Source organism: Dunckerocampus dactyliophorus, chromosome 9 (genome assembly GCF_027744805.1).
Source record: "Dunckerocampus dactyliophorus isolate RoL2022-P2 chromosome 9, RoL_Ddac_1.1, whole genome shotgun sequence".
NCBI classification, from domain to species: Eukaryota; Metazoa; Chordata; class Actinopteri; order Syngnathiformes; family Syngnathidae; genus Dunckerocampus; species Dunckerocampus dactyliophorus.
In genome coordinates, this window is record NC_072827.1 from 5,544,298 (window position 1) to 5,571,006 (window position 26,709).

At 42.3% G+C, this 26,709-nt stretch overlaps 1 protein-coding gene across 3 annotated transcripts in view; it reads left to right on the plus strand.

The window, feature by feature from the left end:
- The window catches only part of kalrna (kalirin RhoGEF kinase a), a 196,654-nt gene that overhangs the window by 43,529 nt on the left and 126,416 nt on the right, over positions 1 to 26,709 (plus strand). For all 3 annotated transcript variants that reach the window (XM_054787409.1, XM_054787412.1, XM_054787413.1), the window contains exons 4-14: positions 49 to 241; positions 309 to 482; positions 2,882 to 2,965; positions 3,190 to 3,321; positions 3,406 to 3,528; positions 5,936 to 6,058; positions 6,127 to 6,318; positions 10,997 to 11,128; positions 11,222 to 11,320; positions 16,132 to 16,263; positions 20,410 to 20,532. In XM_054787409.1, the coding sequence (XP_054643384.1) occupies positions 49 to 241; positions 309 to 482; positions 2,882 to 2,965; positions 3,190 to 3,321; positions 3,406 to 3,528; positions 5,936 to 6,058; positions 6,127 to 6,318; positions 10,997 to 11,128; positions 11,222 to 11,320; positions 16,132 to 16,263; positions 20,410 to 20,532 (1,507 nt within the window). The remainder of the gene's footprint in view (positions 1 to 48; positions 242 to 308; positions 483 to 2,881; positions 2,966 to 3,189; positions 3,322 to 3,405; positions 3,529 to 5,935; positions 6,059 to 6,126; positions 6,319 to 10,996; positions 11,129 to 11,221; positions 11,321 to 16,131; positions 16,264 to 20,409; positions 20,533 to 26,709) is intronic.

Below are 26,709 nucleotides of genomic sequence, written 5' to 3' on the forward strand. Positions count from 1 at the left end.
CAGGTGTTCTACAAGTGCCAGGTCCAAAAAACAATTTCTTGTCTGCAGTGAAGATGTGTGCAAAAGAGGCTTCACCGTCATCATCGACATGCGGGGCTCCAAGTGGGAGTTAATCAAGCCTCTCCTGAAGACCCTGCAGGAGTTCTTCCCAGCGGATATCTGCGTGGCGCTCATCATTAAACCCGACAACTTCTGGCAGAAGCAGAAGACCAACTTTGGCAGCGCCAAGTTCTCCTTCGAGGTGGGTGGGCTTCTGTCATTCGCGCTCCAAGCGTATCTCCAGCTGATCTTTCCCTGCTTCCCACCAGACCAGCATGGTGTCAGTGGAAGGTCTGGCCAAGCTGGTGGACCCCTCCCAGCTGACGGATGACTTTGAAGGCTCCCTGGACTACAACCACGAGGAGTGGATGGACCTGAGAGTCTCCCTGGAGGAGTTCATGTGCAACGCTGTCCACCTACTGTCCAGACTGGAGGACCTGCAGGTGGGACCATGGATGGATGGTTGAATCACCAGATGATTGGTGGACTTGGATGGACTTGGATGACTTCATGGATGAACTGGTGAATTGATGGCCAGATCAAAGGACGGTTGACTCGATGAATGAATTAATGACTTCAATGATGACCTGGTGAATTGATGACTAGATCAAAGGACGGTTGACTGGATGAATGAATTAATGACTTCAACGATGACCTGGTGAATTGATGGCCAGATCAAGTGATGGTTGACTAGATGAATTAATGACTTCATGGATGAACTGGTGAATTGATGACTAGATCAAATGACGGTTGACTAGATGGATGGATGAATGATTTCAGTGATGAACTGGTGAATTGATGGCCAGATCAAATGATAGTTGACTAGATGAATGAATGACTGATTTCAATGATGACCTGGTGAATTGATGACTAGATCAAATGCCGGTTGACTAGATGAATGAATGACTTCATGGATGAACTGGTGAATTGATGACTAGATCAAGTGACGGTTGACTAGATGAATGAATGACTTCATGGATGAACAGGTGAATTGATGACTAGATCAAGGGACGGTTGACTAGATGAATGAATGACTTCATGGATGAACTGGTGAATTGATAACTAGATCAAGTGACGGTTGACTAGATGAATGAATGAATGACCTCATGGATGAACTGGTGAATTGATGACCAGACCAAATGACGGTTGACTAGATGAATGAATGAATGACTTCAATGATGACCTGGTGAATTGATGACTATCATATTTTCACGACCACAAGGTGCACATAAAAGTCTTAAATTATATCCAAAATGGGCGGGGCGCCTTATAACGCGGAGCGTCGTATGTGTGTACCGCTGCTTGTGTAGAGGAAAGGAAAGGTGGACGTGACTGAGGACGCTAAAGGCACGCCCCAGTAGTTATATAAGTATATTTTATGAAATGGCGCCATCTAGCCATCCAACTACATCACCAACATGGACGACGTGCCGCTCACTTTCCACATCCTGGTGAAGCACACTGTAGAGAAGACCAGCACGGTAGCGATACACACAACGCGACACGAGAAGTCAGCTTTTACTGGTGTGCTAGGTTGCCATGGTAATGTCTGATGCACTGTTCGAGCTTCCACAAAAGCCAGCATCATTTCTGAGGCGCCGCACGGCAACGAGACTGACTGACGATGACGACAGGGAACCTGGCGTGTTTGATGGACAACTTGCCCCGCTCTTCATTTGGGATATAAAAGTTGAGGACTTTGATGGATTTGTGGATTAGGATTTATCAAAAATAACGTGAGTACATTGTTAAATACTTCAATAAAGTACAACCCAACTCAGTTTTGCTCTCGCTGGCTTTTTAAAAACATACAATAGCAAGCATGCTAGTGTATTGTCGCGTCGCTGGGGAGCACTTCCTGTTCCCCAGCGTGCTTTACGGTAGTGTTTGGCGCAAATGCTCTTAAAGTTACATGTTTGAGCTACATAGTTGTTCGTTATTGTTCTGCAAAAATAGCGGTAATGTCTTGTCTGTGTTTGCGTTGCTGTGTGATGTTTTTAGTAGTGCACCATGACTTAGACTGTTGTGTTGAGTGATGACACAGTGATGATTTCAAGTGGGCTTGTTAAGTCGGTAACGTGCATACGTGTGCCCAATAGCACCGTGCGCCTTGTGTATGTGTTAAACACAAAAATAGCACCTGTAGCTGAGCCTGCGCCTTTTAATACGGTGCGCTTTAAGGTCGTGAAAATACGGTAGATCAAGTGACTACAATGTAATGATTGGGATTTATTTAATGACGGCTACGTTACATTACAGTTGACTAGATAAATGAATAAATGAGTGGATAGGTGACTTGTTGAATGGATGAAGTGATGAATTGACGGCGAAAAGTACAGTTGTCTAGAATGATGACTGAATAAATGAATGAATGACTTGTTAAATGGATGACTCCATGGATGAACTGGGGAATTGATGACTAAAATACGATTGACCAGATGAATGAATACATGAACAGCTGGGTGGGTGTGTTTTTTACCTGATGGATAGATAGATGAATGGATGAAAGTAGTGGATACATGAATTAATTAATGATGGGCTAGACAGATGCCTTCGTGAATGCATGACTTGATGGATGGGCTGATGGGTCGAGGCCTTGATGGCTGTATGGATGAATGGGTGAATGTGAGTACTAGATAAATGAATGCATTAATGTCTTGGATGACTTGATGGATGGATGAAATTACGTTTGGACCGTTGGATGAATGAGAGAATGAACAAATGAAAGCATAGATTTGTGGCCGGATGGATGACTTGATAAGTGGATGTATAAAATAATGGATGACTTAATAAAGGGACGCCTTAACTGCTCCTGTGCTCCTGTGTTGTCTTTTCGTGACAGGAGCTTTTGTCCAAGAAAGATTTTCCTTCTGATGTTGAAGGTTCTCGTCGGCTGATTGAAGAACACACACAACTGAAGAAAAAGGTGAGAACAACCTAAAGAAGTCAAAAGATCAGCTCGCCGTTGGTCCTCAAAGATCTTCCTTGGGTTACCTGAAGGCTTCTGCTGCATACCGTACCTGCGTGGTTTTTCTTAGACTTAGGTGGACTTCATTGAACCGCAAGGGACATTTCTTAGTCCACATGTTCACTTTGTCACCATTGCCGAGGTTTTAGCTGCCAACGTATTCTCTCCCGGCCCTGATGAAGGTGCTGAAGGCTCCAGTAGAAGACCTGGACCGGGAAGGCCAACGCTTGTTGCAGTGCATACGATGCAGCGATGGTTTCTCGGGGAGGAGCTCCATCTCCGGCTCTGCTGACTTCCAGAGCCTGGTCCCCAAGGTAACGTTGGACTTTTAAGTCATCAATCAAAGATACAGAAGATGCTTTGCTTGGAGCGACAAGCTAAGTGTGGCATGTTCTCAGGTGGCCAGTCTGCTGGACAAGCTCCACTCCACCAGGCAACATCTCCACCAGATGTGGCACGTCAGGAAGCTCAAGCTGGACCAGTGTTTCCAGCTGCGCCTCTTTGAGCAGGACGCAGAGAAGGTGAGTGGCCGATATCAATATTGGACCGGGACAGCTTGAATATTGGATATTGGCTACCATTTTTAAGTGCAGTAGTAGCTGTGGTTTTATTGTTTACATGTAGTTACTTTTTATTTCGCTCGAATAATACATTTTAGTTGTACTTTTAAAATAAAAAATATTGTTGTCTATTTTATAATAATAGTAATCATTTTGTTTTCTCATTCGATCGCAGCCAGTTTTCAAAAGACAACCCTTTCAGTCGTGGCCGTTTTAGACGATTTTGACTGATCTTTCAAGGAACACAGAATATTGTGTTCTATGGCTATAGAAACATGGCACCTAATAAAAGAAAGATTAGAAAAACAAGTTTGTTTCCACCTTTTTACCTTCTTTAAGAATCAGAAGTAGAACATAGGTAAGTTTCAGGAAAATATCAGTTCCCGACTAAAACGACTAAAGACTAAATAAAGACTAAAAGAGGGAGAAAAACAGCTTTTTGTGAAAAGATACACTTTAAGCATAACTTTCACATATTTTTTGTTTTTGTGACAGATCAAATATCTAAACAACTCCCTTTTTTGTAGCCCTAAATGTTGTCGTACATCAGGGGTCTCAAAGTCAATTAACCTAGGGGTCGCTGGAGGTAGGGTCTAGGTGAGGCTGGGCCGCCTGTGGGAATATCAGGGGACCTCACGATAATGATTATAGCTCCTCCCAAAAAATAATGTTTGCCGGTAAATGTTTACCACCTTTTTCAGTTAACTTCCAAAATGTTTGCTAAAATTCTACCTCGGCTTAGCGTTCGCCTGCTGTGTTTATGCCGCCATCTTGGATGGCGCAGCCAAGGTGAAATCTCGCGATACTTGCATGTGATCTCACAATGCACTGTAGGCCGCGGGTGCCATTTTAGAGCGTTTGTTTATATCGGAGTTGTAGAAAGATACACGACGTAACAAACACAAAAGGGAAAGGCAGTCGAACGTACTGAGACAAGGGTGCAAGACCTCCCAATTTTACGGCTTAAAGAGAAGACTCGTCATTTCAGAGGAGTGCATATGTGTCATCGGATGCGAGCACACACATCTACACCGGCTCCGGCGTAACAGTCTGTCAACCCGGTGGCTCAATGCGGGTGACACTCGGTGTTTCTGCGTGTCTCATTTTACATCCATAACACTCATTTCTGGTTCCAACAGCAAAACATAAGCATTCAACCTTACTGCAGCATGTTCTCACCATCCACAGCCAAACATAGCACACAACACCACACACCTAATAATGGAAGAACTGAGTGAGGAAACAGTAGCTCTTTCCTTAGCAGGAGCCAATCACGAGCTATCAGTGCAGTCACAACAAGCATGTCAACGCAAGGTAGTGGAGGTCAGTGCATATACCAGTATAACAACATAACAGTCTGACTCGCAGTGTCATCTTTACTAACATCACTCACTTTACCGACAGCACTAAATTCAGCACGCATCAACTTAATATTCAGTATTGTATATACAAATATGTCCCAATATGAGTTTAAAATAAAGAAAAACCCAACATTTTAAAGTTTTCCCATAAGGCATTGTGTCTGAGCACCACATTCATTGGTGCCTGCGGGCGCTGCAATGACGTCAGCTTCCCTCTGGGCTGTGGGCTCCAGGTCCTCTGTCTCCCTCTGGTGGACAGAAGCAGCATTGCACATGTTCCATGCTTTCTCTGTTCTCCAATGAAGTGGGTTGCTCAACTGAAATGCATTATGGGAACACTTTAAAATGTTGACTTTGTTTCATACAGAACTTTGATACATGTATTGGTGTATTGATGTATTGATAATGTATATTTTTCAGAGTTGCTGTGTGATGAGTTTAATGTTGTAAGATGACACCGTGAGTCAGACTGTTATATTTAATAATGGCCTCCTGCAATTTCCAATGGGTTGACAAGCTCTTTGTGAGTTTTTTCATTGCTCATGATTGGCTCCTGTCAAATAAAGAGCTGACACAATATGCCATTTTATGACGTGGACACATGCGGCGTTTACACCAGTGCGTCTTATACAAGAACAAATCTGGTTTGTCCTCCAAATTTTGTGGGTGTGGCTTATACACCACTGTGGCTTTCACGCCGCAATTTACGGGTAATCTCACCCCCCACCCCCCGACAGTTCATTGTGCCTTCCCCCCGGGGGACCCACCCTACTATTTGAGAAGCACTGTTTTAGATGGTGCGTATGAGGTGTGTTAATCTACTGTACAGAGTTGGAAGGGCACGATACAGTCCCTTTATAATGTGTTCATGAGCGAGGGCCAATCGGTAGTGCCAAATCTCAGTCCAAATGAAGAGTAAATCCTATATGAGCTGTATTGTATGTAGACACTGTAGACACTGTGTTAGCAGTTCTGAGGCTAACTTGAGTGCGGTTGCATGCATGCAGATGTTCGACTGGATCAACCACAACAAGGAGCTGTTCCTGCAGAGCCACACCGAGATTGGCCGTGCATACCAGCACGCCGCCGAGCTGCAGACGCAACACAACCACTTCGCCATGAACTCCATGGTAGGCGACGTACCAGCTCTGTCGTCATGTCCCAACCTAGATGCCAAATTGTCTGTGCCTCCCTTCAGAACGCTTACGTCAACATCAGCAGGATAATGTCGGTGGCCGCTCGCCTGGCGGAGGCGGGCCACTACGCCTCCACGCAGATCAAACAGATCTCAGGTCAGCTGGACCAGGACTGGAAGAGCTTCGCCGCCGCTCTGGACGAGCGCTCCACCATCCTCGCCATGTCGTCCGTTTTCCACCAGAAAGCGGAGCAGGTGAGCGTGGAAATGATGTTGTTTTTCAGTCCAGGGGTCCCCAAGTGTTCTTCCAGCGAGGGTCACGTAGTGCAACACCAAAGGATGCAACTTTGCCACTTTGACATTTTGCAAAGCAACACATGTAAATATGCTAAGATGTTATCTTTATATTTCATCTCCGCTTTGTCATAAAGCTGAAAAAAACATATTATTAATATCAACTTCACTCTTTGCTCTTTTTCAAGGTTTTTTCCCCACATATTTCAACTTTCTTCATAAATAATTAGTAAATGTTCATTTTGTAACATTATGACTTTATTCCCATAATATTATAACTGCTTCACCAACCAAATTTTTCAAAAATGACAACTTTATTTAGTTTTGCTTGCTTCTCATATTATTACGGATAAAAATATTAATTTCAACTCTATCCTTCTAAAATGACATTATTTTTCATCATAATATCCATTATTCTCGGCAAATTATTTTTTTTTCTCTTAATATTGTGACTTTATTCTTGCAAAAGCTCTGCTTATTATTCATTTCTGATGTTGTTGTTTTTTTATTTTAAGTAATTCAACTTTCTTCTTGTACATTTTTTTCCTGGTAATTATGGTTTTATTGCTTTCACATTTTAACTTTATTCCCATAATATTATAACCTGCTTCCCCAGTAACATTTTTCCAAAATGACATCTTTATTTTTTTTTAAATATTACAATAATAATAATACAATAATAAAAAATTCTTTATGCTACCGAAATGCCATCATTTTTCTTCATAATATTACAAAGTTATTCGCATAAAATTAAAACTTTTTCTTATTAAATTACAGCTTTTTTTCTCTTAATTTTTCAACTTTATTCTATTCTGCTGTTTTTTTATTTTAAGTAGGGCTCTCAAAAATAACACATTTACGGCGGTAACTAATTTATTTAATGAATTACGTTACATTTTTTAGTATAATTAAGGCGTGCGCACCAGAGCAAGCACACCTCTATTATGACGGCAGACGGGTCCGTCATAATAAGCACAGTGGAGCGTCCTCACACGGTCACACAGAGCCTGACACTTCTTTAGAACTTCAATGTGACCTGAACACTCACAGCGGTACAATTCCAACACCATGTGTATCTCCAACTCACACACGTCTCTATTTTGTTCAATATTTCTCATTCTCATTATTAGAACGCAAAGTGCATTCAGGAACACCCCGGACGTCACAAAAATGTCTTTATAATGCACGGAAATAGGGACAGTCGCTCTGGAATGTGTGTCAGGAAATACACTTCTAATTGCGGAGAAGGCAGCAGTTTTGTTCAAGAACATGATGATGGCTGTGTTTGCGTGAGGGATGAGGAAGAGTAGCACGAGTGGATTTGACATTTTGATGAGCTTGTTGGGTATCGTGGAGACAATCATCTGACCATTTCTGAGCCTGGTGGCGTCATAATATGCAAATTAGATGAGTGAATGTACTCCCATCACAAACTTTGGGTCATACTGATGATGTTTTCTCATTTGCTGTATGCCTTTATCTCTAATTTTTTTCTCTCTCTCGTGACGGGGAAGGATGTGTATGGCAGGAGCTCTGTTGATGATACTGGAAATTGTGACTATTTTGGTGTTTTCCTGACTACATTTAAAGAACGCAAGATCAGTGCTGCTTGCTGAATCCCCCAACTTTAACTTGAATAGTCGAGAGGTACAGATACAAGTATCGATACCTGCTAGCAAGTCTAGCTAACTAGAGAACTGCTAAAGTTCAAAGAGGGTGCTTGGCAACAATGCCAAACACAAAGGAAAATGATTGTGGCTCTGAAATTGCAGAGGAAAATGATTCTGGCTCTGAAACAGCAGTGCAAGTGGACATAAAAACAACGCCAGGATACATATGGTTTAAAAATACTCTCGATATTGTAGAATAATGTGTGCAATTGAGAAACTGCATTCAATGGCAGAGATACATTCGACTTCAAATGCAGCTATAAGGAGGGCTATCGTCTCTGGAAATAGATGTTCAGAGTAATTACAAAAACCTCCTTGAAGTCACAATGGATGTCAGGAATGGTATCACAAACATTCTGGAAGAACATAGAGCACAGAGCAAGTCTATCAAAAAACTAAGAAAAGAAGTCAAGAAGTTTCAAGATGAAAATGCAGACTTGAGTGCTGCTCTTAAGGAGGCTAAAAACCCTATGGAAGATATCAAGGCTCTGCAGGATGATATTAAGGAACTGCTGAATGACAATGCTGCCTTGCGCTCTGCTCTTATAGAGGCTAAAAACCCTAAAGAAAATACAGCATTATGGTCTGCAAGATGATATCAGGGCATTCTTGGAAGATAGCGCTGCCTTGCGCACTGCTCTCAAAGAGGAGGAAGCCATCTCATGTACTGATCTTAAGGACGCTAAAGACCCCAGGGAAGAAAATAGAGCATTATGCAATGATATCAACATTCTACAGGATGACATCAAGGCACTATTGAAGGATAACGCTGACTTTCGCACCACCCTTGAGGAAGAGAAAGAAGCAAAGGAGAATATCAAGGAGCAAATTAAAAACTTCATTGACGAGATGGATCAGAATGCATGAATGAATGATGTGGTCCTCACAGGGCTCCAAATCACACCCGAGTCAAGACACGTTCCTACAATAAAGCAACAGATTGCTAACTTCCTACGATCGAAGGAGGTGGATGTCGATGTCAACAGTATTGACGCTTGCGTCCCACTCCATGGCAGAAACAACACCACACCTGTCATCATTAAGTTCACCAACAGGGAATCCAAAACTGCACTGCTGAAACAGGGAAAGAAGCTAAGAGGCACCAACGTCTACATGAATGAGTATCTCACAAAACGCAATTCTGACATCGCCAAAAAAGCACGAGACCTGAGGAAGCAAGGAAAGATTCAAAACACTTGGAGCACTAACGGGAAAATCTACATCAAACTAAAAGGAGGTCCAGGAGTGGCAAGAGTGCTTGTTGTCCAAGATATCAGCGATCTGGGAACATATTAAAGATCATATGACTATGACAATAAGCATAATGGAGGACACACCCTACAAGACAGACCAATGCAACGAGAAGGACTACATTCCATAGCAATAACCTTGACATAATTAATAAAAGGAACTCTGGGATACAAACCCAGCGTCACTAGCAGTGCAATACCGAAGAGGATGTGGATATCAACAGGAGAGGAAGGACAGGATTAATAGAAAGGGAAAAGGAAAGGAAAAGGAGGAAAGAAACAAAAAAATATATATTTTTTTTAAACATTTGTGTACCTGTATACTGTATATGTGTACACTATATATGTATATGTGTGTACTGTGTACTTGTGTAGGTGCAGATGTATGTGTATATATACTGTATGTATGCGCGTGTTTGGATGTACACACATGTATGTATTAGCAACTGATGTGCTACGAAAAGGGGGTAGGATTAAATAAGCTCTGCTTCTTCCTACTCCTTTTCAGACATATGCATGTTCGAAATAAAATTAAACCAAACCAAACCATTTTCAAGCTACAACCGATTGGAATAGTAACATCAAAACTGAATATTTTCTTGCAAAAAAACCTCGTGTACAGGGGTAATTCAGATGTACAATTTGCTACATTTAAGTATGCTGGAAATTACACTGAAAATGTTTTTAAAATTTACTGTAAATTACGTGATGTCTTTGAACACAACCCCTCATTGCTCAAAATCACACGGTTTCAAGTGTGATTCAAATGTTCTAATACTATTGAAGACACTAGTGTTGGACTTGTGTGGTATCTTTTAGCTTGATTGACATATTCAGTTCATTTGGAGCTGTTAATACATACAAATATACTAATATTTGTATGTATTACAAATATACTAATATATTAATATACTAATATACTAATGTATTACTAATATACTAAATATACTAATATACTGATATATATATATCATCCTGTCCTGTCATTGCTCTTGCTCTTCATTAAATACAATAAAAATGGGTATATTTCACACACAGTTGCTCTTTTTAATCATTTGACGGCCCTAATTTTAAGTAATTCATCTTCCTTCTTGTAAATTTTCTTAAGACTTTAAATTAAGACTTTATTCCCATAATATTTTCACTTAATTCTCGGAACATTATAACTTTTTCAGCAACCAAATTTTTCCAAAAATGTCAACTTTATTTGTTGTTTTGTTTGGTTTCTCACAATATTGCGACTTGAAAAAAAAAATCTTTTCTTTAATACTGTATTTCAACTTGAAGGCAGTTTTTTTCTCTTAATATTTTGACTTTATTTTTGTAAAATTACTGCTGATTTATTTTTATTTTATTTATTTTTTTTTTAGCTTTCTTGTTCAATTATATTTTTTAAATGTGTCGTGGGGGGAAAAAAAACAAAAAAAAAAACAGCCCCAGGCTCTCAGTGGCCCCGGGGCGGTCCTTTGGACACCCCTGCTTCAGCAGGTTGGACATAACCAACTGCTTTTTGCTGGGCCTTCCATGTTAGCTTCACGTGTTCATGTGGGGAGAGAGTTGAAATATTGCTAGTGTGACTGAAGTGGTGGGGCGGGTAGCTGTGATTAAGAGGCAGCCTGGTGGGGAACTTAAAAGACTAAGAAAAAAAAGTCACCACAAGGGTGTAACAATGGAGGAGAAATTTTCTCAAATGAGATATTTTTTCCCCATGTGATCCAGTTCTTGTCGGAGGTGGAGGCCTGGTGCAAGGTCTGCAGTGAGGGGGGGCTGCCGTCCGAGATGCAGGAGCTGGAGCTGGCCATCCACCGCCACCAGAGCCTCTACGAGCAGGTCACCCAGGCCTACACTGAGGTACACGTCTGACTTAAAAGCATTTACCGCTCCTCGAGTGCCGAATAGAAACATGTCTTTTTCATGTGATTTCACTTCCTCTGGGTCTTCCAGGTGAGTCAGGATGGAAAAGCCCTCCTGGACGTCCTGCAAAGACCTCTCAGTCCCAGCAACTCAGAGTCCCTGACGGCCACCGCCAATTACTCCAAAGCAGTGAGTCAGTTTAATTTTTGATGATGGGAAGGAGGAATGAAATTATGCGGCGTTTTGCATGAAATCTGCATAACTGAGTTCCCCCTACTAGAGACTTACTCAATTTTGCAATTTTTGTATTCCTGTTAATTCTCATGGAAAGTTTCCAAATACACTGTACAGTAATCCCTCATTTACGGCAGTTAATTGGTTCCAGACCCGACAGTAATAATAATTTCTTATTTATAAATTGAATATTTTGGTAGATAAAGCATAGACAACCTCTTTGTCATCTTCTAAATATACTTTTCACATTATTAGAGCCCTCAAGACATGAAAAAACACCCCTATTACACTCCTATTACCCAATACCATCCAGCTATCTTCTTCCGCCTGTTCGAGATCAGGGCGCGGGGGCAGCAGCCTAAGGAGAAAAGACTTGCCTCTCCCCAGCTACTTCGTCCAGCTCCTCCTGACGGATCAGGAGGCGTTCCCAGGCCAGTTGAGAGAGATAGTCTCTCCAACCTGTCCTAAGGCCTCCTACCGGTCGGACGTGTCTTGAACACCTTCCTAGCGAGGCGTCCGGGAGGCATCCTGACCAGATGCCCAAGCCACCTGATCTGGCTCCTCTCAATGCGCAGGAGCAGCGGTTCTACTCCGAGGTTCTCCCAGATGACAGTGCTTCTCACCTTATCTCTAAGGGAGTGCCCAGCCACCCTACGGAGAAAACTCATTTCAGCCGCTTGATCACCCGCCGTGATCTCGTCCTTTTGGTCACTACCCAAAGCTCAGACACCGCAACAATCAACCTGTCGATCTCACGTTCCATCCTTCCCTCACTCGTGAACAAGATCCCAAGGTACTTAAACTCCTCCACTTGGTGCAGGATCTCATCTCCGACCTAGAGATGGCACTCCACCCTTTTCCGGGCAAGAACCATGGACTTGGAGGTGATGATTCTCATCCCGGCCGCTTAACACTCAAATGCGCCAGCAGGACCACATCATCTGCAAAATGCAGAGACCCAATCCTGCAGCCACCAAAACGGAACCGCTCATTGCCCAGGCTGCACCTAGGAATTCTGTCCATAAAAGTAATGAAAAGAATCTATGACAAGGGGCAGCCCTGGCGGCAACCCTCACGGAAACTGGTCTGACTTATTGCCGGAAATGCGAACCAAACTCTGACACCGGTCATATAGGGAATGGACCGCCTGAATTTGGTGGTCCGGTACCCCAATTCTGTACTCCCCACAGAATTCCTTGAGGAACATGGTCGAAAGCCTTCTCCAAGTTCACAAAACAAATGTAGAATCCGAGATTCTACTATCCGGTGGGTCCTCCTCTCCAGAACACCTGAACAGACCTTACCAGGAAGGCTGAGAAGTGTGATCCCACTATAGTTGGAACATACACTCCGGTCGGTCCCCCTTCTCGAAAAGGGGGACCACCTCCCCGATCTGCCAATCCAGAGGCACCACCCTCAATGTCCACGCAGAGTCGTGTCAACAATGACACGCCCACAGCATCCAGGGCCCGATAGAACTCCCGGGTGCTGCCCGGCTCACTCTGCACCCGACCCCTTTGGCCCTTCCCACGAGTGGTGAGCTCATGGGACCGGGACCCACGTTAGCTCTTTGGGCTGTGACCGAACGGGCCCTATGGGTGCAGGCCGGCCACCAGAAGCTGGCCATCATTCCCCAATTTTATTTTTTTTCACTAGGGTCTGGTGAGCCACTCTTTGTCCGGTCCCTCCCCTAGGACCTGTTTGTCATGGGTGACCCTACTAGGGGCATTAAAGCCCCCGACAACTTAGCTCCGAGGATCATTGAGACACGCAAACTCTTCCACCACGATAAGGAGGTGGCTGAGGAAGGAGGTATTACCCAATATACTGTAGTAGAAATAATAAGAGAAAATAAGACAAATAAGACATAGAAAACCGGTTTACCACCTTCTAAATATGCTTTTTAACATTTTTCGAGCCCTCTAGACATGAAATAACACCCCTATAGTCACCTTTACACTGGGACTGGGACCAAATCTGTTTAATCTACAGTAGACGCCCCTACAATGTAAATAATCCGTTCCGAGAACCTTTATGTTATAGGGATTTTATGTTATACGAAGCGTAAAATACATGTAAATAGCCTAATCTGTTCCAAGATCTTCCCAAACTCACACCTTTGGGCCTTCAAAATATGCAAAGTCCACCAAATATGGTGGGAAAATATAAGAAAACAGCATAAACATAGTAGAGTAACATTCCAATATAAAATAAGGTAAATAAGGTATAATGGTCGATGGGGAACGGCCGTATAGTCTAGCAACATCACTTCATTTCAGACCACCGTCATGCTTCTGGATCATTTCCTGCTTTGTTTCCATTGACAACTTTTCTCTTTTTTTCTTCTCACTTTCACTTGGTTTAGGGCCCATGACTACGGTCATTTTAACACAAATAAAAGTAAAGAAATTAAAAAGAGATTTCAATACGTGCAAACTAGTTTAAGGGCGACTACGATGAGGAAGGGAGCAGCATGTCTCTCATAAACACACCGACGCACTGGATTAGTCAGCCAATGAGATGAGAGCGTAGGCGGTGCTCCGATAATCAGCCAATGAGAGCATGAAGCGTCAGAATTTCTGCATAACTTCCTGTTTGGTTTTGATGGATAACTTTTCCCTTTTTTCTTACCACTTACACTTGGTTTAGGGACCATGACTACGGTAATTTTAACACAAAGAAAAGTAATGAAATTAAGAAGAGATTTCAATGCGTGCAAACTAGTTTAAGGGCGACTACGATGAGGAAGGGAGCTCACATACAAACATGGACGCGCTGGATAAGTCAGCCAATGAGATAAGAGCGTAGGCGGTGCCCCCATAATCAGCTAATGAGAGCCAAAGAATTTCTGCACAAACTGTCAGAAACCGTCTCAGGGAAGCTCATCTGCATGCTCGTTGTCCTCATCGGGGTCTCTACCTGACTCCATTTCGTCGTCGTAACCGACTTGAGTGGGTAAATGCTCACATTCGATGGCGTCTGGCACGTTGGAGAAGTGTTCTCTTCACGGATGAATCCCGGTTTACACTGTTCAGGGCAGATGGCAGACAGCATGTGTGGGTGCCCCGCCTCCACAATAAAACAAAACTGCATATTTCAGAGTGGTCTTTTATTGTGGGGACCTAAGGCACACCTGTGCACTAATCATGGTGTCTAATCAGCATGTTGACAAGGCACACCTGTGAGGTGGGATGGATTATCTCAGCAAAGGAGAAGTGATCACTGTCACAGATTTAGACAGATTTGTCAACAATATCTGAGGGAAATGGTGATCTTGTGTATGTGGAAAATGTTTTAGATCTTTGAGTTCATCTCATAAAAATGGGAGCATAAACATGTATGTACAGTATGTATGCATTAAAACAGCATTTTAATGAGTAGTTTTAATGCAATAAAATAAAAATATAAATAAGAACATGAATGTCATGAATCAAAATAATCATCAAATTCATGTATTTGAAATGATACCCCTTTAACTAAACATACATTTAATCTTTCCAAAAATAACATAAATCAAGGCACAAGAAACACAAATGTATTCTTAGTTAATGTATTACATATTTTATATATCTAATCAGAGATGGGTGAAATAGCAAACAAAACAGCTGTACTCTTTTAAGAGTATTGTTACGTTACAACAATTTTACTGAAGAAAAAGATATGTCATGTTACACATATCGGTATCGGTTGATATCGGAATCGGAAATTGAGAGTTGGACAATATCGGCACATTGGTTAGTGGAAAAAAAAGTCAATATCGGACATCACTGGTTATTTGGTAAGCACAAAAAGGATAGGAATGTGCAAATCCAAATTGACAGCATGGACATCGACAGGGTGAATAAAAATACATTTCTCAGGGTCATAATAGATCACGGGTGTCCAAACTATGGCCCAGGGGCCATTTGTGGACCGCAGCTCGTTTTTTATTGGCCCGCGACACATTCTAGAAATTACAATAAAAACGAAATTGGAACAAAGAGAAAAAAGGTGTAACAATATGTGCTAATAAGCTTTGTCACCTCAGGCATTTTGTCTTTAAATGCCTATAAAACATCTTTTTTTTGGTCTTTTTACAAAATAAAAAGTGTCAAAATGGCCACGCCATCCTCTGACTTTTCTATTAGCGACCTGTATTCACAAAGTATACAGTATTCACTACTTTGCTGAGAAGTGAATAAAAAAATATACAAAAAAGCCCGAAAAAGTTATTTTTAATAAAGTAATTATAATAATCCTACTCCTTCTCAGTTTGAATTTTGTCACTATTTCTGTTGTATTATTCACTTATTATTGTATTACCATATATTTAACTCATTCAATACCAAGGATGTATTTATACGTCCTTATAAACCCGAACGCCCGAGCCCAAAGGCGTATTTATACATCTTTTACTTTTTTTTGCGCAAGAGGCAAAAATAGGTGATGGCGCAACTGCACACTAGTAGAAGTCACTGTCACTGCAGTTTTAAGCCATAAAAAGTGCATTTGATAAGAGCTCGGCAGGGATCTTTTGCGTGTCAAAACACACTCTGCAGCAAGGAGGAAGTGGAAGAGCGTGGAGGAGTGCAGCATGCAGAAGGTTACACATTGTAGGGAAATTTTAACGCATGCACACACACACGCGCACACACACAGTTTAGTTCCAACTGTGAAATTGTAAAGACTTCATGGTGTTATATTTGTGAATAAACAGAAAACAATAGTGTATTATAAGAATAAGAATAAGGCATTTTTAAAGTTGATTTTTCTCCGTTGCTTTTTAGGTCCACTGTATCCTGGATGTGGTTCATGAAGTACTCCACCATCAGCGTCGTCTGGAGAACATTTGGCAACACCGAAAGGTCCGACTGCACCAGCGGCTGCAGCTGTGTGTCTTCCAGCAGGACGTCCAGCAGGTACCAAACACACACACTTCCAGTATATGTTCATTGTAAGGAAAGACAAAATCCACAAAGAAAGGAAGAGCAGTTTCTATGAGATGTAAATGTTGTCAAGCCGCAGCCGAGTGTGTCATCTTGAGGCAACATGTGTTTCTCATCAGTGCCGCTCTCTCTATCTCTCAACTTCCCAAACTCGGAAAACTTCTAAGAGAAAAGTCTCGGGTTGAGCGGAATGGCTCTTTGCTTTGGCGAGCAGCGTTCATGCTGGAGCAGATCAATAAGACTCTGGGAAAAGGTGCGTGAAGATCAGCAGGTGACGTTTCAAAAGCAGCATGGAGATGCACCGCGATCATAGGATGCCATGTGGAAAAAGAGCAGCGATACAAATCCCTTCATCATCTTCATTAGTCCTAATCAAATATCATGACATTACTACTACCACATCACTACTATCAGGAGAACCAGAGTACAGCTGACTGTTGGTCAAATAATAGTCATATTCCATCCATTCATTAATTTTCTCCGCTTATCCGGGTCCGGGTCGTGGGGGCAGCAGTCTCAGTAAGGAATCCCAGACTTCCAGTCCCCGGCCACGTCTTCCAGTTCCAATGGGAGGACACCAAGATGTTCCCAGGGTAGCTGTGAGACTTACCTTACCAAATGCCTGAGCCACGTCAACAGGCTCCTCTCCATGTGAAGGAGCATCGGCTGTACTCTGAGCCCCTCCTGGATGACTGAGATCCTCACCCTATCTCTTAGGGTGAGTCCAGCCACCCAACGGAGGAAACTCATTTCAGCCACTTGCCTCCGATATCTCATTCTTTCGGTCATGACCCAAAGCTCATGACCATTGGTGAGGGTGGGAACATAGATCGACCAGTAAAAATTGAGAGCTTTGCCTTTGACGCTGTGCTGATCCGCCCATCGACCTCACGTTCCAACCTTCCGTCACTCGTGAACAAGACCCCGAGATACTTGAACTCCTCCACATGGTGCAGGACCTCATTCCCAAACCGGAGGGTGCAATCCACACTTTTCCAACTGAGAACCATGGCCTCGGATTTGCAGGTCCTGAGTGTCATCCCAGAAGCTTCACACTGCAAACTGCCCAAGTAAACGCTGAAGGTCACAGCCCGATGAGGCCATCAGGACAACATTGTCTGCAAATCACAGAGACAAGATCCTAAGGCCCCCGAACTGGACTCTCTCGACGCCTTGGCTGCACCTAGAAATTCTGTCCATAAAAATTATGATGTTCACCGGAGACAGGCTCGACTTACTGCTAGCAATGTAAATCAGGCTCATGCTCCGTTCGTACAAGGACCGAATGGCGCCCCACCAATCACGTACTCCCGGGGCACCCCCCACCGGACACCGCGAGGGACACAGTCGAATACCTTTTCCAAGTCTACAAAGCACATGTAGACCAGTTGGGCAAACTCCCAAGTACTCTCCAGTACCCTTGCAAGGGTGTAGAGCTGGTCCAGTGTTCCGCGACCGGGACGAAAACCACATTGCTCCTCCTTCTACTGTAGTAGTAGTACTGTAGTTGAGGTTCAACTCACGGTCCTACCCTTCTCTCCAGCACCCTGGAATAGACTTTCCCAGGGAGGCTGAGGAGTGTGATCCCACTGTAGTTGGGACACACCCTCCGGTTACCCTTCTTGAAAAGAGGGAACACCACCCCGGTATGCCAATCCAGAGGTACTGTTCCTGACTTCCATGCCATGTTGAAGAGACGTGTCAGCTAAGACAGTCCCTCAACATCCAAAGCCTTGAGGAATTCAGGGTGAAACTCGTCCACACCCAGAGCATTGACACTGGGGAGCGTTTTGACTACCCCAGATACCTCAGCCACGGTGATGGAACTGTCCGTGGCTATGTTGTCGGACTCTGCTTCCTCTATGGCAGTGGTCCCCAACCTTTTTTGACCCACGGACCGGCTTGTGTTCCCACAAATGGCGGTGGTGGGGGGTTGGGGGGGGTTCCTACATTATAGCGATCTAATTTAACAGACATGAATAACATCAAATTAAAAGCACAAAATGAATGCCAAGTTTTTCCAGAGAGATTATTACATCGCTGTTTGACGTGTGTGGTAAAAGGCAGTGCGCTAGCATGAATTAACTTGAGACAAATGTGCACATTAGCACTCAATAAGTCATCAAAACTTACCTTTATGCATTCCCACATAGTATCAGCATTTGAGACCAAATATGAGGTGAAAGAAAAATGGTAAAAATACAGTAGTAGTCTATCTGTGCGGCATGAGATAAAGTTAGCACACGCACAATGGACATGCGTCAAGTGAGACGGCTGTAACAGAGAGAATCCATAAGACATTAACAAAATGAAATAATGGAAAAAAATTGTTCTTTCTTTGCGGCCCGGTACCAAATGACCCACGGCCCGGGGGTTGGGGACCACTGCTCTATGGCAAGTATGTCAATGAGATTGAGAAGGGCCTCAAAGTATTCCTTCCACCGTCCGACTACATCCTCAGTTGAGGTCAGCAGTCCCCCGTCCCCACTGTCAACAGTGTGGACCGTGCACTGTTTCCCCTTTCTGAGGCATTGGACAGTTCACCTCTTAGAGGCTGACAGAAAGTCGTGCTCCATAGCCTCACCAAACTTCTTTCACACCTGAGTTTTTGCCTTGACCACCTCCGAAGCCACGTGCCGCTTGGCCTGCCGGTACCTATCAGCTGCTTCAGGAGTCCCACAAGCCATCTATGCTCGATAAGAGTCCTTCTTCAGCTTGACAGCAGCCCTGACCTCTCGTGTCCACTGAGGGGTTTGGGGCTTGCCGCCACAGGTTGCACAGACTGCCTTGCGGCCGCAGCTCCATTCAGCTGCCTCAGCAATAGAGGCTCGGAATACGGCCCATTCGGACTCTATATCCTTGTCTTCTCCCGGAATGCAGGCGAAGCTCTGCCGCAGGTGAGAGTCGACTCGACGAACGGGAGACTTTGCTAGACGTTCCCAGCACACCCTCACTACACGTTTGGGTCTCCCATGGCCGTCTGGCATCCTCCCGCACCATCTAATCCAACTCATCACCAGGTGGTGATCAGTTGACAGCTCAGCCCCTGTCTTCACCCGCATGTCCTGACCATGCAGACGCAGATCTGATGATACGACTACAAAGTCTATCATAGACCTGCGGCCTAAGGTGTCCTGGTGCCAAGTGCACTTGTGGACATCCTTATGTTGGAACATGGTGTTTGTGATGGACAAACTGTAGTTCGCACAGAAGTCCAACAACATCACACCGCACACGTTCAGATCAGGGGTCACACTGTCATTGCCCACATGGGCGTTGAAGTCTGATTTTATTTTTATACATAATGTGTCTATATATAGGTACTGTATATATGATCCATATAAATAGTATATAAATATGATCTATAATAATCATAATAAATATGGTCAAATATTATAAAATATTCCGTATCATGTGTGAATCCACAAGAACCCGCAGGTGGAAGACTTTAGGGTCCATCTAGTCCACATTGAAGGTCTTACGTGACCCAGGAGGCAGGGAGACAAAGAGAGCGAAACGACAAAGTGAAGAAGAGATCAACATGGCAGTAAATTCCTGCAGCTGTCACACAGCGGCGGCTACGAGGCCTTGGAGACGCAGGCGGAGCGCTCGATGAGTGGTGGTGAGGAGGAGGCTTTGGAAAAGTGGAAAGCGGTATACCCCACCAAGGTGGAATGGATCACAGTGGAAGAGGAAGACGCAGAAGCACAAGGTGGAGACACGGGATTAAAGTATGAGGTGTGCACATTGCTTTGGGCAGCTTTTCCCCTGGGAGCATATCGTACGCATACCGCCTTCACCTCAACCCCAAACACTTTTTTTTTAATCCCAAGAGGTGATGACACGTTTGTGTGTGTTTACACTCTGGGTGCTCGTATTGTTGGTGTGTGCCAATGACATAACCAAAAACAAACATGATGTTTCCTCTGCATCAACCTGGAGCCTTGGCTGGCTGCCTCACACGGCAGAGAAAGGACAGGGACGTCAGGCACTCGCCCTGCGTGCACGAGTGCGTCATGTGACCCAAGGGACGGACCGGCTTAAACCAAAAACCACCATCCACATCAACCACATCAAAACCACCAAGTAACGTCGCACGTTCCGTGTCTGTGCCGTCAGGTGATGGACTGGATCGAGAACCACGGCGAGGCGTTCCTCAGCAAGCACACGGGTGTGGGAAAGTCTCTTCACCGAGCTCGAGCCCTGCAGAAACGACACGACGACTTTGAGGACGTTGCTCAGGTCAGGACGCTTGTTTTTACCATGCTGACTTCACCGTGGTTACAAAGATGATGATGTTTGGATTGGCTATTAACAGCCACCATTGGCTATTAGTCATACTAATAATACTAGTACATACATAATACTATCATCAATGCTCATTTGATATCATACTGTATACCCCATGTATACAGTATTACGAGTGTAGGCAATCATCATATTTTATGTAATAAAATAATATTTATTATCATCAATGTTGAATGAATACTAATTAATAATAGGAACTATATACAGTATATACTATTGTGAATATTATAAATTAGTCATTCATATTATTAATTATATACTATATATTATTGCATATAATATGCATGTTTTATATATATAGTGTATATGTATATATATATTGTGTGTATATATAACACACAAATATTAGGGCTGTCAAATGATTAAAAATTTTAAATGAGCAGAAAAGGCGCAAGTGTCGAAGCAGAAGTGGCCAAGAACTGTATGTTAATACAAAAATGTCAAAAAATGGGGTACTATTACCAATATTATCGTGCTAGCACTAACATGTTAACACCTGACATGATAGCGTGTGTATATGAGTTTTTGCTCACGAAACCAGCTAAAATGCTACTTTGCTAATGCCAACATTAGCATGCTAAACCGAGCACAACAGTGCCAAGTGTCTGCCAAGGTTAAAACTAATGAAAATGGATAAAAATACTATTATGCTAATGTTAGCATGATAGCATTAACACACTGACATGAGCATGTTACCACTTAACAGCGTTTCTGTAAGTCTGTATAAAAAGGGTGAAAAAGGCTACTATGCTAACGTTAGCATGCAACACCTAGCATGGTAGCGCTAAAAATCTTTGTATTTTATTCTCATAAAAATAGCAATAAATGCTACTATGCTAGCAAGCTAACAATGCAACAGATTACACGGAATCTATAAACGATACCTGGCATGATGGCACTAAGTGTTTAGATAAGTTTCTATTTATGAAAACAGCTAAAATGCTATGATGCCAATTTTAGCATGCTAACAATGGTACTATGCTTGTCTGCGTTTTCTAAATACAGTCAAACCTGTCTTAGCGGCCGCCTTTATAGAACAGCCACCTCCCTATAGCAGCCACTGAAAAATCCCCCCCAGCAAATTTACATGTTATAGACCCTGTGTATAGCAGTCACCTGTCCAACGCGGCCAGCAGCCACCCATTTTGTCTCCCTTGGTCAATATCTGCCTGCATATAGCGGCCAAATTACCGACTCAAGTAGAAGCTTCATGCACGAAAAAGTTTTGTTTTTCAATCAATGAAGCCGTCGTGTGTAGACTTTAATTACCGAGTCCTAGCTCAGTCACAATCATTCACAAGATCCACACAAACTGTCAGTTGTTACACATAAAAAAGCCGTCTTCTTTTGAGCTTGCTATTTCCTGGTCAAACATGTAACTTTAAGAGCATTTGCACCGAAACATTACCGCAAAGTAGGCTGGGAACAGGACGTGCTCCCAGTGACGCTACAATAAAAAAAAAAACATACGCTAGCATGCATGCGGCAGCGGGAGCAAAAATGAATTCGGTTGTACTTAATTGAAGTATTTTAGAATGTACACACGTTATTTTTGATCAACCTCATCCACAAATCCATCAAAGTCCTCATCTTCTGTATTCCACACAAAAAAAGCCGTCTTCTTTTCCGTTCGCTACTAGTCTGTTAACTTGTCAGTGTTATTCAGCTCCGAAGCAAAGAAGGAAACTTCTCCTGTTGCTTCTGCCAACTTTATTTATTGAACGCGGCCACCAGACAGCAGCTCAGAACACACACACATCTCTCAGCATCGTCTCTCCTTCCTGCTTGCCCACAAGGCAAAGGTTAAACAAGCCCCACTACATAGCTGTCCCGGCAATGCCTGTAAGAAATGACACCGTTTATTTCCTGGTGTGCACTGGTCAATACTGTAATGCCGCTTGTTGTGGGGAAGGAGAGACTCACGTCGCCGATGCACTTTAATGGCTTTATTAACAGCGGAGAACACTGCAGGACTTTACATCCACGCCAACATAAACACACATACTGTAAATACTGACGCCCACCGTCACTTCCCATCACTTCCTGATGAACTAAAGCTGTAATGACACTCTGCCGTATAAAAAGTAAAATATTAAAAACAAGCGTAAGACGTTACTAGCACAGCTTTGTTCTGTGGGTCGTGGATATATTCTATCAGTTATTATTAAGCCTCTAGCTTCCTTTTAGTCAGTAAAAACCTTGGCTATGATTGCACTACATTGTCATGTAGACCTACAAAGTACACTTGGAAGAACAAGAGGTGAATAAATGTATTGAAACTGAAGTGAAACTGATGAGGGGTAGGATTAAATAAGCTTTGCTTCTTCCTACTCCTTTTTGAACATGCAAAATTGTGTATTGTACTATGTGATGTGCTACTGTTTGACTCATGCATGTTCAGGATTAAAACCATGATAATAACAAGCCTCCTAGTGTTGTACAACTTTTATCCGCAGTCCGCAGTGCCCTCTACTGGTTAACATTATTATTATTATTGCCGCGCCACACGCAGGTGTGCCTTGTGCATTACATCCTTTTCACTCAGTGATGCGTTCCCGTCTGGATGCAACTATACAGTATGCTAATCCACCACAGTGCGGATGAGACTTTTTTTCAAAAAAACAATCCCAACAACTTTCTTGTGTGGACAGGGCCCAAGTGTTTATATAGGTTTCTACCCATGTAAACAGTTAATGTAGCTATACTAATGTTAGCAATGCTAACGTTAACATGCTAAACCTAGCATGATAGCGCTAAGTTTCTACCAATTTAAAAACAAATGAAAATGGATAAAAATGCTACTATGCTCATGGTAACATGCTAATGTTAGCATGCTACCACTTAGCATGATAACATTAAGTGTTTCTGTAAATCTGGACTTAAAACGTCAAAAAAGGCAACTATGCCAACGATAGCATGCTAACATGCTAACACCGAGCATAATAGTCCTAAGTGTTTATACAAGTGTACTTGCTAAAAATGCTAATATACTAATGTTAGCATGCTAGCAATGCTAAAATGCGAATGGAAGTCGCATTAACAGCAGTGATGTAAGCATTCATAAAAGTTAACATTTGCCAACAAAATAAAATCCAAAAACAATACTAAGTAACTCCATTCTGTCCATTTGTCGTACGTGATCATTTATACAACAAATGATACACTATTCCACAGGCACATACAGTATATTAGTAAGAGATACCTCAAATTCAACTGAAGTCAAAGAATTATGGTTTTTACTTCCAAAGTAAAAAAAAATACAATGCTAATGTGAGCGTGCTAGCAATGCTAACATGCTAATGTCAGCATGCTGTCACTTAGCATGAACGTAACATGATAGCACCCTAAATGATAAACCTAACTCTAACCCTAATCACCAAATGGTGGAGGTTAAAAAACAGGAGGAAAAACGAATCGCCACCCAAGGACGCGGGCCGGCCCTTGTAGTTTATCTCAAAGATCCGTCTCTCAGAGCCGATTCGTTTGCGATCACCACATCACTACGTGCAGGTTAGGAGTGAGAGACAGCTTAGGAGAAAGAAAAGGCCCACTCCGTATGGCGTAGACCAAAAATGTTTCATACTGGGTGCTACAGTTTCAGCGCACATGAGACGCCGCGCTTTGGCACTGGTTTCGGGAAGAATGAAAACATATTGGCCCACCCTTTCACTTTTAAATGTTTGCTTTTCTCCGTCAACTTCTTACTTTTGAGCAAGCCATCGTTGTATTTGAAGATTAGCGGCATAGAAACTGGATGGACGGATGGTTCCCTGGTAGCAAACAAACAATTTCATTGGCTCATTTTGAGTGACGTCACCACGTTTGCTGTCACGTTAACCCTGATTCTTTAAGTAATTACGCCCGCAACTGCAGCCGCCATCGGCCCGCGAGCATGATTGTATGCTATTATATTTCCCATTCACTTGAATTGGTCACGGGTGCGTACACTAAAACATTTCACAGAATTAATTCATTGAGCAATTTAGTTACCGCGGTTAATGCATTTTTTGACAGCCATATAATATAGCCATTATAATATAATGAAATATATTAGTAGTATTAATGTAATTATAATAATATTATTGTTATTATTGTTATTTAAAATGCTATATATGTAATAGTTATAATTATAGTTATGTATTATTATTATTATTATTGTAATAATAATAACAAATTTAATATTATATAATAACATTATTATTGTTATTATTATTATTATTATTATTATTATAATTATTATTATTATTATTATTATTATTATTATTATCAATACTGCACTCGGCTCTCATTTCATCAACAAAGAGTGAGAAAGCACACCAACAACAATACATACACAATATTGTTGCGCTCATTGTTGGATGTTGTCCCACAGTTTTTTGTGCTCAGAACAAAAATTTCTAAATAAAAATTTGAGGAAATGACAAATTTCATGTGTTTTTAACTGTACTGGATATCTCAGCATGGACCAAAAATGCTGTCGTTACCTTCAGAATTGACTTTTTTCTGGGTCACAGATCCTCCAATGGCGTTTTGTCATTGACCAACTTTCGTGGTCCAAGTTCCGTATACGGCAGGGTTTCCGCTACATGTAATGGATTGTGGCGGCCCACCGCTACAAAATAAAAGCTGCCACACCTTAAAAATGAACTTGAAAACAATGTTAACTCATTCACTACCAGGCATTTTTCAAAAGACAATCCCTCCAGTGGCGGCCATTTTAGAGGATTTTGACTTTGATACACTTTGATTTTGACTTTCTTTCAAGGCACACAGAATATTGTGTTGTATGGTTATATAAACATGGACCCTACCAAAAGAAAGATTAGACTCCTGTCTTTCATCAGAAAAAAAAAGTTTGTTTCTATCATTTTCTGTTCTTTAGTAATCAGCAGTAGAACATAGGTAAGTTTCAGGAAAATATCAGTTCCCAACTAAGAAAGGGAGAAAACTAGCTTTTTTCCTGCATTGCAGAAAATAATTTGCATCCCATTGTTATTTGTCATTGTAAAAAAAAAATAAAAAAAATTTCAAACTCAGCAGCGGCACGACACAACGGCCTCAGTTCCATGCAGCCCTCCACCACAGCTTCAGAAAATCGTAGGGGCAACCCTGTACGGTACTGTTAACAGTTGCGGGATGCCTGTTGGGGTACATTCTAGCTGTGTACTGTACAACTATGCATTGTTGGCAAGTTGTGCAGCACCATGCGCGTTGTTTATGGGCAAGAGGCAACACGTAGCGGCAAATCTACAGTATCTGTGGCTGGCTGCCATATATAAATGAATGAATGAGTATGTTTTGTATTATTATTACCAGTTATTATTATGTTGTGGTTGGTGTAGCACCACACTACATCATACTGGCAGCCACCCGGTCACTTTATTTGGCAAACACAATTTTAAAAAGAGTTAGGTGACACGTGTGCATGCTTTCACTTCTGGTGTCATCATCTCTGACAGCCTTTTTCATTCAAGCATGAGAAGATTTGTTCCTCTTTGTTGTCCTGAACAACACAGAAGTCACTTTTTCTTTCACTCTGGTCCTTGGCAGAGATGATAATCCCCAACCTTCTCAAGGAAAAGCAGTCATGCAGCACAAAGTATTCATCTCCTGTAAATGATAATCTTTATCTTCCCGACTAATCCTCCCCTCCATGCGGGATATCCGGACGTCTCATCCAAAGCTAAAGATTTGTGAAAGACATGATGTGTACTTAGCAGAACCAAAACCTTCACACAACCGTTAATCCTTTATTTTTAGATCTTAAAAGAAGGAGAAAAATGGAATGTTGAATTCATTGGAATAAAAGGTGAAGTTTTACCCATTGATAATAATATATCACATTGTTTTTAACATACTCAAATACACCAAAACGCAAAATAAATCATTTGCATTTGTGTTATTTGATTATAATTTGTGTAATAGAATATAGTCCATCCATCTTCTACCGCTTGTCTGAGGTGGGGTGCCGGGGCAGCAGCCTAAGCAGGGAGGCCCAGACTTCCCTCTTCGTCCAGCTCTTCCCGGCGGTTCGCAAGGCGTTTCCAGGCTAGTTGGGAAACAGCTTCTCACCTTATCTCTAAGGGAGCCCAGCCACCCTACGGAGAAAAC